Below are 17,427 nucleotides of genomic sequence, written 5' to 3'. Positions count from 1 at the left end.
GTACATGCAGTTGAGTGTCCAAATCAGAATGCCTGATTTCACACAAGATTGCATCTGTTGTTATTTTAGGTGTCTTCAGTGTGTTAAATGTTAATTGTCATCGAGTTGGCTCTGGCTCATGGCAACAGAATGCTATGTTGGCCAGTTACACTATCTTCATGATCGTTGGTTTGTTTCAGCTCACAGTTGTAGCTATAGCACCAGGCCAAATCATTGAAGGTTTCCTTGGGTTTTGCTGGTCCTCTACTTTACCAAGCATGGTGTCCTTTTCTAGCAATTGATTTTTACTGATGATGTGTCCAATGTAAGTAATGTTATTCCATCCTCGCTTCAAGGGCACATTCTGGTTGTATTTCTTGTGAGACTAGTTTGTCTGTTCTTCTTGCACTCCATAGTGTATGTAATATTCTTTGCCAACACCACAATTTGAAGCCCTCAGTTCTTTTTTTGATCTTCCTTTTCCGCAGTCTGTAGTGTAATGAAGTGTAAAAGCTCCGAAGTCAAACAGACTTTTCCACTTATTAGCTTCTCCACTTCCCAAGTGTGGGAGATCAGAAAATTTCTTAAGATCTTTGGGCCTCGGTTTCCCCATCTGTAAAATGGGATAAAGAAAGCAACCCCCTAAACAAGTGATGGCCAAATGAGTGTAACAGAACTTAGTTAGCACAGTGCCTGGTAAACTGAAACCTTCTCTGGATATTAACTCTAATGATCATCTCCATTTACGATAACAACATTTCATGCCCTCAATATATCATGTTTTCAGTTTATCATCACTAACAGATCAATGTTTTAAGCTTTCTAGGTGCTATTGCTTCTGAACAATTTTGAGAACACTTATTCTAAAACTGTCCTACATCTCACACACATTGCCATCACCACCCTCACCCTCTCTCTTAGTATGGTCTTCAGAAGGATTCCAGTTTTGACTTAGCCTGTATCTTACATAAATCGCCTCATCCTAGCGAAATCGAAGCGTGATGACTGTCTCTTCTCACACTCACAGCATGCAACACAATACCCAGTTCACGTAGGGTTCACATAGGGAGTTCCAGACTTCTTGCATTTGCCATGTCTGGTACCCACCAAGGAACGACAGATTAACTGCTATCTTTCTAGCCTTAAGGGTTTTTAAAAAAATCATTCATGGAGCAATACGTGTGATTTGAAATTCCACTCTGTCTCAGCTGGTGAGCTTGAATCACCAATCTTGCAGTTCAAACCGACCTTACAGTCCAGCGCATTAACCTGCAGCGCCACACTATTTCTTGTAGAAAATTTGAAATTTCTCTTAGGGAAAGCTTCCCGTCTCTTCTTACTTCATGCCCCACAGGGCCTGGCACCAACTTGGTGCTAGAAGTAAGAAGTTGAAATGCATGCATAGAGTTATATCAGCATTGTAAATTACTCTAACATAAAAGGAGAAAGCATTGAGGTGAGAGGTCACATCTCCAGGCTTCATTCTTTTTTGTCTTCTCAGGAAAAGGGAGATTAATTTTATTTATTGATTGATTTATTTTTTAAATAATAGCGAGGACTGGACTTAAAGTTGCGGCAATTAGAAATCACTTCTTTTTCAAATCATCTCTTTCATATTCACAAAAGTGTTGGCTCTGTGAGTGTTTAAAAAGCAAGCCACATAACTTCCAAAATGTGTGGTTTTAAAACCACAGATAATCATTGGACTGAGTTTCTAATGTCTTGCTGTTTTTAAAGCCCCCTCTTCTTTTCCACACCCTCTTACTGTTTGAAATAAGACTCCCAAATCTTTTAAAAACTAAATTATTTTTTAAACTGTTTGAAGCATGCTTCACTCTTTATATGCAAATGAGCTTCATCTCCCTCAAAGTGTGAGAGGATATGGGTTTATTCCATGGCAATGTAGTTTTCATTGGTGCAAATCTTTACCTTCTAGGGGTGCATTGAATTTTTGTGGAAACTACCAACAGCAGTTTTGTCACACTTCATAAAGAGTGTCAGTGCATAAAGAGCATTGACCAGGAATCAAGCCTAGGTCTCCAGCATGGAAGGCAAGAATTCTACCACTGAGCCATCATCCCAGCCTTCTTGTATAAGATGTTGTTGCTGTTATGTGTCGTCGAGTCAGTTCCAACTCATAGCGACCTCATATAGGGTTTCTGAGGAGCGGCCAGTAAGCTTGAACTGCCTACCTCTCGGTTCAAACTAACCAGCACATTTACCCACAGCACCACACCAGGACTCCATAAGATGTGGTGGTTGGTGGTTATGTGCCATGGAGTCGGTTCTGACTCATAGCGACCCTGTACAGGGTTTCTGAGTCTGTAAATCTTTATGGGAGCAGAAAGCCTCATCTTTCTCCCGCGGAACAGCTGGTAGTTTCGAACTGCTGACCTTGTGGTTCGCAGCCAGGTTTGTAACCACTACGCTACCAGAGCTCCTTAGTAACTCATAAATAAGCCCACTGCCATTGAGTCAATTCCAACTCATAGTTGTAAATGATTACGGAAGCAGACAGTCTTATCTTTTTCCTGGGAGCAGCTAGCTGGTGGGTTTGAACCAGGCACCTTTTGGTCTGCAGCCCAACGCTTGATCCGTTTCATCACCTGGGCTCCTATAATGCACAACAACGAGTGTGAAACATCTAGTATTGTGCATGGCACATACTGATGCTCAGTCCCGGTAGCTTTCTTAGTGCACTGGTTCCCATTGTGTCTCTTCAAGGAGGGCAAGCGTCCAATGATGTCATTATAGCAATGTTTGTTGAAAACTCACACATGTTTTCTCAAAACTCGACGAAATTATCTAAGAGGAGCCCGCATGCTGAGCCCCCTTCAACCTGGAACCACGTGTTGTGTGGGGAGAAGAATAGCGGGAAGATATGAATAACATGACAACCACCCCCTGAAAAAGAACTCCAGCAGTTCCTGAGAGGCCATCTCCAGAGCTTCTCCACTTCCCAGCCCCAGCCCTGGGGAGCCCCCAGCCCCGTCTGTGCAGGCTGAAAGGAAGGAGGGTGGGATTCATGAGTAATTAAAGGGAATTTGGAAGGCTGGGATGTTGTGGAATGTTAGATCAGTAGCTAGAACAGCATGTGGTGTTCCTTAGGCAGGCTTCATTGAATCCACACAAAAAAGAAAGAGGGGCTGCCTGCCCATCTGCTCATTTATCAAACAGCGAAGCTCAGCTTTCACAGCCTCACAAAAGTGTATCACTGTTTGTCGAGTCTTGCTCCAGAAATTAAAAGCTGAACTGCCTTCGTGGGGCTTGAACTGACGCTGCATTTTGAAACTCAAACCAAACTGTGCTGGACTTTATGATTCAGGAGCTAGTTGATTAGTTGGTAAAAGAAAATGAGGGTCATTTTCATTTGCAGCTCATAAGAAACACTTAAAAAAATAACAAAAAAAAATAACAAAAACAAAAGCTAAACCCCTTTCCCACAAGTTTTTGTTGTGGCTGGAAGGAGGAGGTGCAATCTGTAACAGCCCTTTCTTTGCTGGGAATGGGAGGAATCTCGACCCTCTTCTGATGAATGTGTCGTCGTAGTATAACCATGCTGACTCCCACCTTTACCCCAACTCTTAACGTGCTTCCTTTAGACTGCTTTGTTTTTCAACTTGAAATCTCCTTTCAAATAAAAAGGATTTGATCGTCAAATATTTTTTAGATAAAAAAATGTTCACAAACAGAAATCGATATCTTAAATCCACACATATATTGCTTCTTGTTGTTAAGTGCCATCAAGTCGGTTGTGACTCATAGCAAACCTATTTAGGGTTTCTGAGGAGCAGCTGGTGGATTTGAACCTCCGACCTTGCAGTTTGCAGTCCAGTGCTTATCCTACAGCTTGGGAATTCAAATATGCCACGCGAGCCTGGAAAGTGGATTGAGAGAGGATCTGGAATTCCATGGAGGGTCAAATTATGAAGTAGTAACTCTGTTAAGAGAACGGGCCAGAAAAGAATGCTGACAAGTTATCGCTCCTGCTGGTCATCGTTGGCTCAGCTCCAAGGCAAGAGAAAGGCCCAAAACGTCGCTGGTTGTGTGCCATCTTCATGATTGTTGGTATGTTCGAGTCCAGTGGTTCTCCCCGAGACAGCAGAGAGAGGTCTTCACAGCTGTGGACTCACTCCCCCACCCTCACAGCTGCCTGTGAAAACTGTTGAGGCTGAGCTTTTGCCCTCCACCCTTCTCCTACCTCCAGTTGGTGAAGTCCAGGCAACATGTCTTCCCTCATTCTGACCACACAATTCCATTGGCTCTGCTCCAGCCCTGTGAGGTAAGCTGAGCCAGTATTTCACCCCCACCCTAGAGATGAAGAACCTGGTGCTCAAATGGAGGCAAGAGCAAAAGGCCTGTTTTGGCTTTTCAATTTGGTACATAAAAAGGAAACAGTGACAATATCCTCCCTCCTTCACTTTATAAAAAGCAATCAACAGTATGTTTTTAAGACCTTGAAATGTGTCTTCTCTTTCATCCAGCAGTTCCACATTTGAGAAGCTATTCCAAGGGTAGGTGGGGGGGAACACACACACACAAAACAAAATAGTAACAATAAAAATAAAAGTCTTTATGCCCAAAGGTACAGATTCTAGCAGTATTTATAGGAACACAACACTATAGATAGGAAGCAACTTCAGTAGCCAACAAAGGGGAACAGCTCGTTCTTTTCATTCACTGGAGCAATGAATGAATGGACTGAGGCCCATTGTCTCCTGCCTGGACTATTACAATAGCCTGATCTCCCTGCTTTTACCCTTGCCTCCCGTAGTCATTTCCCACACAGCAGCCAAAGCAGTCCTTTTGACAGGTGAGTTAGATCTTGATTACCATGTCCCTGCTTAATACCCTTGGAGGTCTTCCCATTTCATTCAGAGTCAAGGCAGGATTATTTCCAGTGGTCTACAAGGCTTGCCATGAACCATGTCCCATCACCCCTTGCAGCCTCCCCAAACTCATCTCCTATTGTTCCCCCTCTGCCCCAGCCACACTGGTCTCCTTGCTATTCCTGAAACATGCCAAGCAAGCTCCCACCCCAGGGTCTTTACACTGGCTACTGCCTCTTTCTACTGCTTGCAACCTTGTTCCTCAGATACCTACAAGGCTCCTTCTTTCACTTCCTTGAGGTCACCACTCAAAAGTCACCTTGTCACTGAGTCCTGATCACCCTACATAACACTGCCACTTCCACATTCCCTATTTTCCTCACTCTGTTTTTTTGTTTTGTTCTCCTCTATAGCACTTATCTGAGATAAGTTATATTGACTTTTTCTGTGTTTATGTTGGGTCTTTTCCCACTAGAATGAAAGCTCATGAACAGAGGCTGTTTCTGTTCTGCTCAGTGTTTTATTCCTTAGTTCCTAGCAGAAGAGCTGGCATGTAGTAGAGGCTCAATAATACTTGTTGTTGAATGAATCCAAATTATGTGCCATTACACAGTGTGTCACGGTTAAGGCTGTAGCTTGTCAAATATAGGGAAGAGTAGGAGAAAATGGTGTACAAGGCTTGCCATGAGTCTGGAAACCAGACTGTGTGATCTTATAGGCCAAGGAAGAGCTAAGTAGACCACTGATTATATATTAGTATTCTATAGAACACATGACTATGGTCACTTAAACCAAATGAGCAGCCCAGAAAAGAAAGTACGGTTTTGTTGTTGTTATTGTTGGGCTGTTGTATCTTTACAGAAACAGAACACCAAGTCTTTCTCCCACAGTGCAGGGTAGGTTCAAACCATCAACTTTTCAGTTAGCAGCTAAGCTCTTAACCACCTGGGCTCCTTAAGACAGTAAGGTACAAGCTAAGATTTGAAGAGTGAGTAGACATTACATAGACAAAGAGGGTTCCAAACAATGAGAACACCTTGTGGGCAAGGCCAAGCCAGAGTAAGATAGAGCAGAATGTGTCCCTGAGAGGAAAAGTAGGGCTGAGATTGGAGTGAAGACCTGGTGAGCCAGAGTAAGGAGGGGAGTCTGGCCTCTGTCTGGAGGATTCACAGAGAAGTGGTAGGCACATGACTGTAGCAGCAATCCAGGCCCAAGATGATGGTCACTGGTACTAGAGGCCATGGGACAATGGAGGGCAAAATCAGGGCATCTTCAAAATAGCCGAAGGATGGATCTTAGCCATGGGCTGGAAGTGGCAGGTATAATCATGGTTTGGAAAAAGAAAAGCTCTTAGCTAGTTGGGAAATCAGGAAAGGCTTCATGCAGGTGAGTGTGTAAGGGCAGCGTTGTTGGGTATGAGTGGTGAGGAGGACAGAGAGGTGCCGGGACATGGGCTTCAGACCCTGGGAAACACGCACAGAGTACAGCCCCACCAAAGAATCTAATTGGGTTGAAGCAAGGGATTCGTGTAAGGAAATGTTGAGAGGAAAAATAGAGCAAGGGTGGCTTTATACAATGGAGTCTGAGCGTTCAGGTGAAGCAGCTCTGCTAGGTCAACTGGCATGGATAAGCAGAAAAAGTATTCAACTGCCAGATTTCCACATTTTGTAGGCCATGGGTAGATACAATCGAAAAGGAGACACCGGGTGTCCTGATGCTGTCGCAGGCCTCACAGCTGTTTCCCACTTTTCCTGGAATGTTTGGCGGGGGGGAGGTAGAGGTGGGAGGAAAGGGGCAGAACTTTCAGGTCCTGTTCGTAATAGAGGCCATCAGAACATTCCCAAGAGGGTCAGAGAGAGAGGAATTGAAAACAGTCATTGGTGCTTAGATGGGAACAAGAAATCATTTCACTCTTCAGACTTAACCTCCCATGTGTGAATGCAGGGAGATTACATAAAACAAATCTAGATGGATAGTGAAAGGAAAGAATGAGGGGCTTTGCGAAGCATTCATCCCTCCAGAGACAATAGCATCACTGTGATAGGGTGTCTGGTCAGAGTTGTTGTTGTTAAGTGCCGTGGAGTCGGTTCCAACCCATAGCGACACTGTACAGGGTTTCAGAGTTGCTGCTGGTGAACTTGAACCACCGACCTTGCACTGGTCAGATTGTGTTCATTCAAATCCCAGGTCTGCATCTTGTATGCTATGTGGCCCTAGCGCCACTTCCTTTACCTCTCTAAGCCTCTGTTTACTCACCCGTACAAAGGTAATCACAGTGACACCTGCCGATAGACTGCTCTAAGGATTCACATATGAAGTGCACGTGAAGTGACTGAGCGAGGATTCGAACCTGGGCAAGCCTGTTCCCAGGGCCTGTGGGTTTAAAGACTGTGCCCTAGTGTTTCCTGACCTACTAGGAAAACACAGAGGAGCATCTGAGGCTGGGGGATGAGGATCACCCTCAGGGGTGACAAGTCCTTGTGGGCTCAGGACTCCAAGCGAAGGAAACAGCAAGATCAGCAGGCATCTGGAGCACTGGGGCCTCTGGGAAGAGTAGCCAGAGTGCAGGCTGGGAGTCTGGGCTGTGGTCCATGACAGAGGGTCTCCTGGAACAGCCTGAGGAGCCTGGAATGGACGCAGTGTGAAGGCAGTACTGAGAATATGACCATGCTTGCATTTTAGAAAGATCACGCTGATGAGGTAGCAAGACCTCAGGTTTGTGGTCCAGGTGAGAGGTCATGGAGGCCGAATCAACAGGATGTCAGTTTGTGCAGCATTAGGGAGAGAGCAGACTCAAGGATGACTCTCCTGTTTGTGACTTGGGTGACTCAGTGGAGAGTTGTTGTTGTTGTTGTTATGCGCCATCGAGTCGATTCTGACCCATAGCTACCTTTCATAGGGTTTCCGAGGTTGTAAATCTTTATGGGAGCAGAAAGCCTCATCTTTTTCCCACAGAACCGCTGATAGTTTTGAACTGCTGACCTTGAGATTAGCAGCCCGATTCATAACCACTATGCTATCAGAGAAAACCCACTGCCAGTGAGTCGGTTCCAACTCACAGAAAGAGCTGTTTTACTGGGTTTCTGTTCCACTGGGAACAGGCGACCTCATCTCTCTCCCACGGAGGAGCAGGTGGGTTTGAACTGCCTACCTTGAGGTTAGCAGCCTAACACTTAACCCATTGTGCCATGAGGACAGGTAAAACTACTCATATTGATCAAAATATTATACAAATGTATATGTGGAATTCATTGGTTAAATTGATCGGTAAATTCATAAGCTATTTCTATAAAGTGGTAATTCCACAAGATCAGAATGAAAGGAATGCTACATTTTCTCACCTGTGGAGGAGCACACGGCTCCAGGGGGTCTGCTGTCCTTTCCCAGCTCCCCTCTGGCATGTGTAGACCAGAGTCCTCCGCCAGGGCCAGGTCAGCGGCGGTGCCTGTGCGCTCTGGATGCTGCGTGGGATACCACTCAGATAAATACTTTTGGAAAGGTATCGGAACTTTGCCCATTCTCTTAACTCCAGTCATAATAAAGTTTAACAACCAAAGAAAATAATGCCACTTCCTTTTATTATCTACACATTGTTTGTACAGAATAGGGAGTGATTTGTTTTTTTAAAAAAAGAGAAGGATAAAGAGAAAAGAGAAACAAACATTATAATATTCTGGTAGATTTTTGCGGCTTCTTTTAAGATTATGTTGAATTTTATTTTTTGTCAATTTGTAATTAATATTTATAACCATAAACTCTTTTTCTATTAAAAAATTTGATTTAATACAAAAATGTTTTGTGCACTCCCAATCCTACTAGCCTAATATCCAATTTTATTTTTCCATTTTCCCTTTGTTTCTATTAGCATAAATGTTGTGTTGATATCCGCTCTTCCACTTAATATCACTGCCAGCATTTCCTGTCCTGGGATAGTTCTTGTCACCATCATTTCTTGTGATTACACATCTACTATTGAGTGTGATGATGATGTGCCGTGGAGTCAGTTCCAAACTGTATATGGTTTCCAAGGCTGTAAATCTTTATGGGGGCAGAAAGCCACATCTTTTCTCCCTCGGAACAGCTGGAAGTTTCAAATTGCTGACCGACTCGTAACCACTCTATTACCAGTGCTCCATATTGAGTGCATGTACTACCATTTAACCAGTATCTTGTCATTTGATGTTTGGTATTTCCAATTTTCACTCTCATTAGTAGCCATGAACATACATTTCTCTTAGTTTATTTCCTTGGAATTGATATATCAAAGCTTATGAACATTTTATGGATCTTGATGTTTGTTAAAATGTTTGAGGGAAGGATAGTATTAAGAATGTCATCATCCGTCTATGAATATATTGACAGTAGTAAATATTTTTAAAATATATGCTAATACCAAAGAGTTAAACGTGGTAACTCATTGTTGTGCCCATTAGCAGAGGGAGAATTCCCAGATCTAAATGTCAGGAAAGTCTCTGGTTTTCCTAAGCTAGTTTGATTGAATCTTATGAATACTGGAACTCTTGTAACTTCTTGTATCACCGTCTTTGCTTGGGTGAGTAGAAAGCTTAGAACCCAACCTAGAGCCCATTTTTAATCCCTGTGTAGCATCTCTGGCTCCATTTCCCCACTTCTCTATTTTCTTCTCTCTCTACTGACATATCTGCAGGCTTTCAGCAGCTTACCTTTATGGTGGAAATCGGGAGGATGAACTTGATGGAAGGTTCATTCAAACTCAGGATTAAGACATGTGGTTTCAACTGCCTAACAGCACAGAGTGCTTAGAGAGCACTGTTCCTGGCACCTGGGTTAGACCCTATCCTAATATTGCATTTAACTCAGGACATGATCATTTGAGAGGGACACAGACAAATGAGAAACCCAGGTTCGGAGGGACCTAAAAATCATCTGACACGATCGAGGTAGAGGTGAAGGATTCAGGGCTGTGCATTTCTTAAAGGTCACAAAATGGTTTTGTGATGCTACCACCTTAGATTGTCTAACCATTTATGTGAGGAATGAATCTTAGCTTGCCCATTTTCAGATAAGTGATGTCCCACACTGGAGATGGTCAGTTTCCTAAGTGAGAAATGGTCAGTCTCCACATTACCGATCCATCCCAGCTTCTGAATTTCTAATTTGGCCACTTGTCTCCCTCCCACTGATGCCACGTTAGCTGAGGTCACCATTGCCTGTCCTTCAGCTTCCTCCATAACTCACTGTGTCTCCAGACTTCAGCTGAAGACACTGAGACATTGAGAAGCTTCAAAAGCAATCCAAGTCCCAGTGTTTGGCAGGGCCACAGAGCACATGTTTATTGAATGAATGAGTAAATCAATCCGTGGGACTGTTGGTGTGGACAGGTTCATGGAAACCCATCCCACCTCTAGAGAAAGCACTCATGGGAAATCAGCCACCACTTCTATTTCCAGGGAGAACTGTGTGCAGGGGGTCCGCCTTCCCGCCAGGCTGTACTACAAGGGGCGGGTGTTGGGAAGAATTTGGTTGCAAATAAGAGAAAAATCCCCTGGAAGTAAAGGCATGAGTCATCAGGACAGTCAGGGGTAATGCAATGAAAAGTTTCTGAGTACTTACTAAGTGCCAGGCACCACAGGTATTCATTTTACTACATTTTTACAAGAATTCCCTAAGGTGGGGTCTATTATCATTCCCAGTTTATAAATGAGAACACGGAGTCATTTGAAGGTTAAATAACTTGCCAACGGTACCCAACTAACAAGATGGCTCAGCTCCAAAGTCCTTGTACACACCTCAAAGGGACAAGGTTTCTTCACAAAAGTTATCTCTTTATTCTGTTTTCACAGCTGGGAGATGTCTCCCCTTTCTATGTTTCTTGCAAATCTGTGCGATTGCCTTGGGCTACAACAGTTACAACCATCACCTGAGGCAGGGATTGAACTTCAGTCCTTCACTCAGCAAATCTGGATTGAGCTTTTAGCAGGGGCCAAACCCTGTGCTAGGTCCCTGCTCTCAAGCAGCTTACATTTGAGTGGGAGGAGCCACACAGTAAACTGCAGGGGTACAAAGAGGATCGTCTCTGATTGAGCTAAAAAAACAACAAAAAATGTAAAGCCAGACCAGGGAATGACGAGTCATTGCTTGTGCCTCTCTGGACTGGCTGCTTGGAGTATCCTGGGCAGAGGGACATAGACCAGCAGCCCCAACGTGTTCAGAAGAGGAGACAATCTTGCTAGTATATGGGTTAAATGGGATTCCAGACAGTGGGAACAGCAGTGCAAAGGCCATGGTGTGTTTCAGGAGTAGAAAAGAAAACCTGTGTGTGGCTGGGATCTGGTGGAGGCTGAGGGTCATGGGGATGGAAGGCCAGGAGCACAGAGCAGACGGCAAAGGCTAAGTATGGGCATTGGTTCCAAGTGAGTTGGAAGCCATGGAGGGTTTTAACAAGAGGACTTGATGACAGGACTGTTCTGGCGTCCTGTGTTGCCGAGTAGGAAGCTAGAGTACAGTAGAGTGACCCTCAAGATCCTGAGCCCCAGAGGCATCCCAGCGCTGTCCTCGCCAGCACCCGTCGTCACCCCCAAGATCCAGATGGCCTCCTGACAAGCCATTGTGAGCAAAGTTATGTGTTTTCCTCATTTCTTTAACTGGTGCCCTTTGTAAATTTCACTGAGCATGCTCCCAACTGTCTCCAGTGGGTAACCGACTTTTGTGTTGGCTTACAGATCATTCGGCAGCAGTTTCCTCAGTTAACGACCAGAAGACTCGGGACCCGAGGACAGTCAAAGTAAGTACCAGACGGTCATTCCACCTGTAGAGCATGCATTTCTGGACCTCAAGACCAGGACCGGATCCCACCCTTTCATCTGGAGCTCTGTTGGCAGGCCTGGAGTGACGGCTGTACTGAGAGAGAGCACAGCGGATCTTACAGCAGTCAGGACCTTCCTCCCAGGCCCCTGAGCAAGAAGACAAGTCCCAGGGGCCACCTGGCCCAGTTGCTTTAAGGAGCATAGCTTTGTGTCATCATTCTGCCTCTATGCTTCTTTGTAAAATAGTCATCTTGAGGCTTCTTGGACAATCTCTCAGTTGCTTAGACTGTTTTGCTTAGCAACCTATCTGTTCTGATAGTCTCCAGCCTGCCAGGATAGCAAGCTATACTAATCTCTACACTGGAGAGGGGCATTTCTGGTCAACCAACCAGTCAAAATTTGCTTCACAGTTTCTGTGTGTCACATGCATGGTGCTGGGAGTGGAGAACACAGGCGTGCACAAGTGTCTGTCCTCATGGAGCATACATTCTGTGGGAAAGACAATAAAAGAGTAAACCAATAAAAAGGAAGATCCAATTCAAACAGGAGATAAAGAGGGTGGTAGTGGACACTAAGGAGATTGGGCAGTGTAAGTAGTTCGTGGCTCAGCTGTTAATTGCAGGGAAAGCCTAGCATTCTACTTCCAAAAGGTCATGGTTATTGAAAATCCTGTGGAGCATATGTCTACTCTGACACACATGGATTCGCCAGGAGTCTACTCAACAGCAGTTGGTTGGTTGGCCTACTTTAGAAAGAGTAGCCGGGGAAGGCTTCTAAGGAGGTGACATTTAAGCTAAGACCTGAGTGAGAAGGAGGATGTGTGTGGACCATGGTCTCCTAGGTGTGAGTTAGTGGCAAGAAAATCTTTACCTACACTGCTAGGTTAGCAGTAGAGCAAGTTAATGGTTTGTCGTGCTAGAGGCTCCCCATAGCTAGACTGTTTTGTTGTGTGCTGTTGAGTTCTGACTCTCAGCAATCCTATATAGGGTTTCTGAGAGCAGTTGGTGGGTTTGATCTGCCAACCTCTGATTCCTGTGTAGAGCTTATGAGGAGTGACTGGTGGGTTTGAACCTCCAACCTGGTGGTTAGCTGTCCAGTGCTTATCCTATAGTGCCACACTAGGACTCCTCACAAGAGCTCGAGAGGGAGCTGTATCGTGTGGCATTTCTCAACCATGTTGGCCATGTTTACAAAGTCATCACATGTTGTTGCTGTTAGTACTGTCAAGTCAGTTCCAACTCATAGGACTCTGTATACGGTGTCCAAGAAGCAGCTGGTAAGTCTGAGAATTTGAATTGCCAATCTTACAATTCAAATGACCTTGCAGTCCAGTGCTTATCCTACTGGCTTATCAAATACTGGAACTTTTTTTTTTAACAACCATAAATGGCTTATAGCACATCCAATACTGTCACCGTGAGCAACCACCTCCCACACCCCTTACCCCAAATCCTCCTCATCCCTGGCAGTACACCTTCCCTTCCTCCCAGGTGGATTTCACTCTGGAGCCAAGTTTGATGAAGAAAACGGAGAGGAAAAACCTCTTTTGGGTTAAATTTTGAAAATAATGCCACTGACATTTTGTGTGCATGGCTCAGAAGCTCTGGGGGTGATTTCAAAAAAAGACTTCCAGAAATTTTTTGAACAAGGAACGTCTTGGAATAAATTCTTAATAATTTCCCAAAGTGACTTTCCTGAAGAAGACAAAGAAAAGAAAAGAAAAAAACTTTGTCTAAAATGAGGAGCTCTGGTAGGTTAGAAAATATCTTCTTGGGGACTTCTGAGGAACCAGTTTAATGCCATCCTTACCATAAGAATCCTCCGAGGTTAGTTACACTTTCAACCAAGAAGAAGCAACTCTAGTCTCCAACTTGCGACTCAGCATTATAGAGGAATTCCCTCTGCAAATTTCCATCGGCAGAAGGCATCCTGGGGGGTGTGGCAGGTGGAGGCTGTCGCATCCTCCTGAACTGAAATACAGAAAATGAAAAGTGATCAATCATCCCGTAACTCCAGGTGTTGATTTTAGCAGTATTCGCTCTCTGAATAATCAATAAGTGGTCTGACTGGGGTAACAAGACCACTACCTTGAGCTTACAAAGTTACAGAGAGGTTTGTGATAATCAAGGGGAGAGTTCCTAACTGCCTTCCCATCTGAAGGGTCCTTACTGAAGCTTCCAGAACCCGTTCCCCTCCCCCAGCCCCTACCAAAGGCAGTTATGACCGTTGGAAATAGAAGGCCAGATAGTAGCTGGACACAGAGAACTCTCTGATAACTATCCCGACTTAAAATGGACTGGACTGCCTTCGGCGGGTCTGAGTTCTTCATCCCAGGAGGGATTCAGATAGAGACTCCATGTCCGCTAAGCAGAAATTTCACAGAATGGTATCAGGAGTAGCAGGGGGGAGTGGGGAGAGGGAAGGTTTTATGTGACCATCTCTTCCAACCCTGTGAAAGCCATTCCCATAACTCCAAATGCTTTCTCGTATGTCTTATTTCATTAATATCACCATATCTCCACGGGAGGGAAAAGCGGCTATTATGTCGTTCAATGTTTCTGAAAGTAAGGTCCATGAATTACTGAAATCAGTATTGCCTTACGGTTGTAAAAATCCACTCTAGACCTGCTGAATTGGGATCTTAGGAGGTGGGGCTCAGGAGTCTATTTCATTATATTTTGTCGGTGATTCCTAGATATCGGCTTAGTGGTCAAATATTTCTTAATTGGATGATCCTGGTTCTGTAAAATAGGGGATATGTTCAGTTTTGGTCTTAACACGGATTTTGTGAGACTGAAGAAGGTAACACGAGAGGGCTTAAAAAAATTTGTGGAAAAATGACATTATCTTTTCATTCCATTTGTCCATGAACTTTTTGAAGCCCCTTTGTATATATGTCCAGGGATCCCTGGTGGCACTGTAGGATAAACACCGGACTACTGCTAACCGCAAGGTTGGCCATTCAAACCCATCGGCTGCTCTGAAGAAGAAAGATGAGGCTTTCTGCTCACATAAAGATTTACAGTCTCGGAAACCCTAAACAAGGAGTGTGTTTGGCTTGGGTTGGTGCATATGTCAAGCATCATATTACCCAGTTAATAGATAACACCAGAAAAGGAGCTTTGGTGCTGCCATGGGTTAAGCTGCTAACCTCAAGATGGGTTGTTGAAACCTACCAGCAGCTTAGCTCCGTGGGAGAAAGATGAGGCCGTCGGCACCTGTAAAGATTTGTTGCTAAGTACCGTCAAATCAGTTCAGACTCATAGCAACCTTGTATAGAGTTTCCAAGGAGTGGCTGGGGGATTTGAACTGCTGACCTTGAGGTTCACAGTCCAGTGCTTATCCTACAGCACCACACCAGGAGTGTAAAGATGGACAGTCTCAGAAACCCAAAGGAGCAGTTCTACTCTGTCCCATAGGATCACTTTGAGCCAGAGTTGATTTGACGACAGTATCGCCAATGACTGGGCTCCAGTCAAGCTGGGAATTTGGCTTAAACCCTTACGTTTACTATTACATTTGCGATTACAGGCTAGTGGACTTCAAACTGGTGTGCATCAGATAACCTATGGTTCCCAGATGTCCTGAATCAATAGGTCTGGGGAGGGGCCTAGGAATCTGGATTTGTATTCACCTCCACAAGTGACTCTGACAAACATCAAAGTTTATAATCCCACCGGGGCAGAGTTCTCTCTTAGTATAGTAATCGTGACTTTGTAGTTAAACAGACCTGCATTGGAGAAGCTGTTCGATCACTAAACAGATATATAACCTTGAGCCAATTCCTTCTGCTTTCTTGCTCCCATTTTCTCATCTGTAGAAAGCTGTTGTTGGCTGCCATCAAGCCGGCCCCATGCACAACACAGCAAGATGCTGCCCAGTCCTACCCTAGCCCCAGGATCGGCTGCGGATCAGACCGTTGGGATCCACAGGGTTCTCACTGGATGGTTTTCAGAAATAGATTGCCAGTCCTTTCTTCCTAGTTCATCTTAGTCTAGAAGTGCCACTGAAACCTGCTTCTCATCCCAACAACACACAAGCCTCCAATGACAACCAGGTGATAGGTGCTCATGAGCTGCATTGGTCAGAAGTCACACCAGGTTTCCCACAGAGAAAGCAAACAACAACAACAACAACAACAAACCACACTATCATTAAATTACCAATTCCTTCTATAATAATGCTCATTTCATAGGGTTAAGGAGCGTGGTGGCACAGTGGTTAAGCGTTCACCTGCAAACTGAAAGGTTGACTGTTGAAACCCCTCAGCCTCTCGCAGGGAGAAAGATGTGGCCGTCTGCTTCCTTGGAAGCCCCATAGGGCAATTCATTACATTCTGTCCTCTAGGGTCGCTGTGAGTTGGAACTGACCCAACGGCAACCAGCAGTGGGTTCATAAGGTTATTTTCTCCGTAAAATATTTTGCAACGCGTTTGGTGCAAAGTAAGTGCCCAATAGCTTGTAGCTAGAAACCGAACATAATGTAACCCCCATCTCATCAATCTTAATTGAAAGCATTTCCATTATTAAGCTCATCTTGAAGTTACAAAAAGTTCTGCTCTTTGTTTTACATTTAGTGTCAGCTGAAGCACTAAATTCATCTTTTTAGAAATGCTGTCTTTGAAACTACTGGGCTTTTTTGTTTGTTTTGGTGTTTTAATCAAGAATACATAGGCCAAATGGATTTTTGTTGGTGGCGAAGCCAGCAGTCATAAATCCTTCTGCCCTGGGCATCACAGACGTTGGGGGGCAGGGGGCAGGGGGCACCAGGGGATACTCAAGTGTTCTGCCCCTGAGATCACATTTGGCCAGAAATAAGAGGTAAAGTATAAATAGGAAAATGTTTCATCCCCGTTTCTGCTTTGCAAAGTGTTTGACTTAATATTTTGTGTAGGAGGCAATTTTGGTGATTTTTACCTGCTTGATTGATGGCTGGCAACATGGAACTCTGGTTTAATTCTAAATTTCAAAGAAGTCAAGCCTTTTAGGAGCATTAACTCTGCTGACCCCTGGGAGGATGGACCCTGAGCACCCCACCCAGGAAGCCCCCCGGATAACAACGTACGAGGGTCTTTGTCTCTTTGTGGCCCAGGTACCATTACTACGGCATTGCAGTGAAGGAAAGCTCCCAATATTATGATGTGATGTACTCCAAGAAAGGAGCTGCCTGGGTGAGCGAAACAGGGAAGAAAGAAGTAAGCAAACAGACAGTGGCGTATTCACCCCGGTCCAAACTTGGAACGTTGCTGCCAGAGTTCCCAAACGTCAAAGATCTGAGTTTGCCTGCCAGTCTGCCCGAGGAGAAGGTAACCGTGCTGAAAGTCATTGCTGGGGGTGGTCTCTGTCTCTCTGTCTGTCTCTTTGACTCTCTCTTCCTCTCTACTTCCCTCTTTCTCTCACTTTTATTACAGAACAGTGAGTTCTCTATATAAAGACCCAAGTCTGAATAAACATAAAAATCTGAATAAAGTATAAGCTTTAGTTAGTAGCCATGTATCGATATCGGTTCCTCAGTTGTGACAAATGTACCACACTAATGTGAAGTGTGACCCACAGGGGTAACTAGAGGTGGGCTATGTGGGAATTCCCTGCACTAGCTTTGCAACTTTTTTATAAATCTAAAATGATTTTAAAATTAAAACTTTCTCTCCTTCTCTATCTCATATGAGATAGTTGTTGTTGTTGTGAAGTGCCATCAAGTCAGTTCCTAACCATAGCAACCCTGTATAGGGTTTCCAAGGAGCAGCTGGTGAGCTCGAACTGCCGACCTTGTAGTTCAAACGGCTTTGCAGTCTGGCCCATTAGCCCACAGTGCCACACCATATACCATATATA

General features: G+C 44.5%; 1 protein-coding gene across 2 annotated transcripts in view; it reads left to right on the top strand.

Moving 5' to 3' along the window:
• Positions 1 to 17,427, top strand: part of RFX4 (regulatory factor X, 4 (influences HLA class II expression)) — a 222,706-nt gene that overhangs the window by 123,157 nt on the left and 82,122 nt on the right. Inside the window, exons 5-6 of one of the 2 annotated variants that reach the window (XM_006865252.1) lie at positions 11,510 to 11,571; positions 16,685 to 16,898. In XM_006865252.1, coding sequence (XP_006865314.1) covers positions 11,510 to 11,571; positions 16,685 to 16,898 — 276 coding nt within the window. Of the gene's footprint in view, positions 1 to 11,509; positions 11,572 to 13,841; positions 13,980 to 16,684; positions 16,899 to 17,427 lie in introns of those variants that run through there. The other variant, XM_006865253.1, reaches the window with a different exon arrangement.

Source organism: Chrysochloris asiatica, unplaced genomic scaffold (genome assembly GCF_000296735.1).
Source record: "Chrysochloris asiatica unplaced genomic scaffold, ChrAsi1.0 scaffold00076, whole genome shotgun sequence".
Taxonomy (NCBI): domain Eukaryota; kingdom Metazoa; phylum Chordata; class Mammalia; order Afrosoricida; family Chrysochloridae; genus Chrysochloris; species Chrysochloris asiatica.
This window is presented reverse-complemented; position numbering and strand designations above follow the sequence as displayed.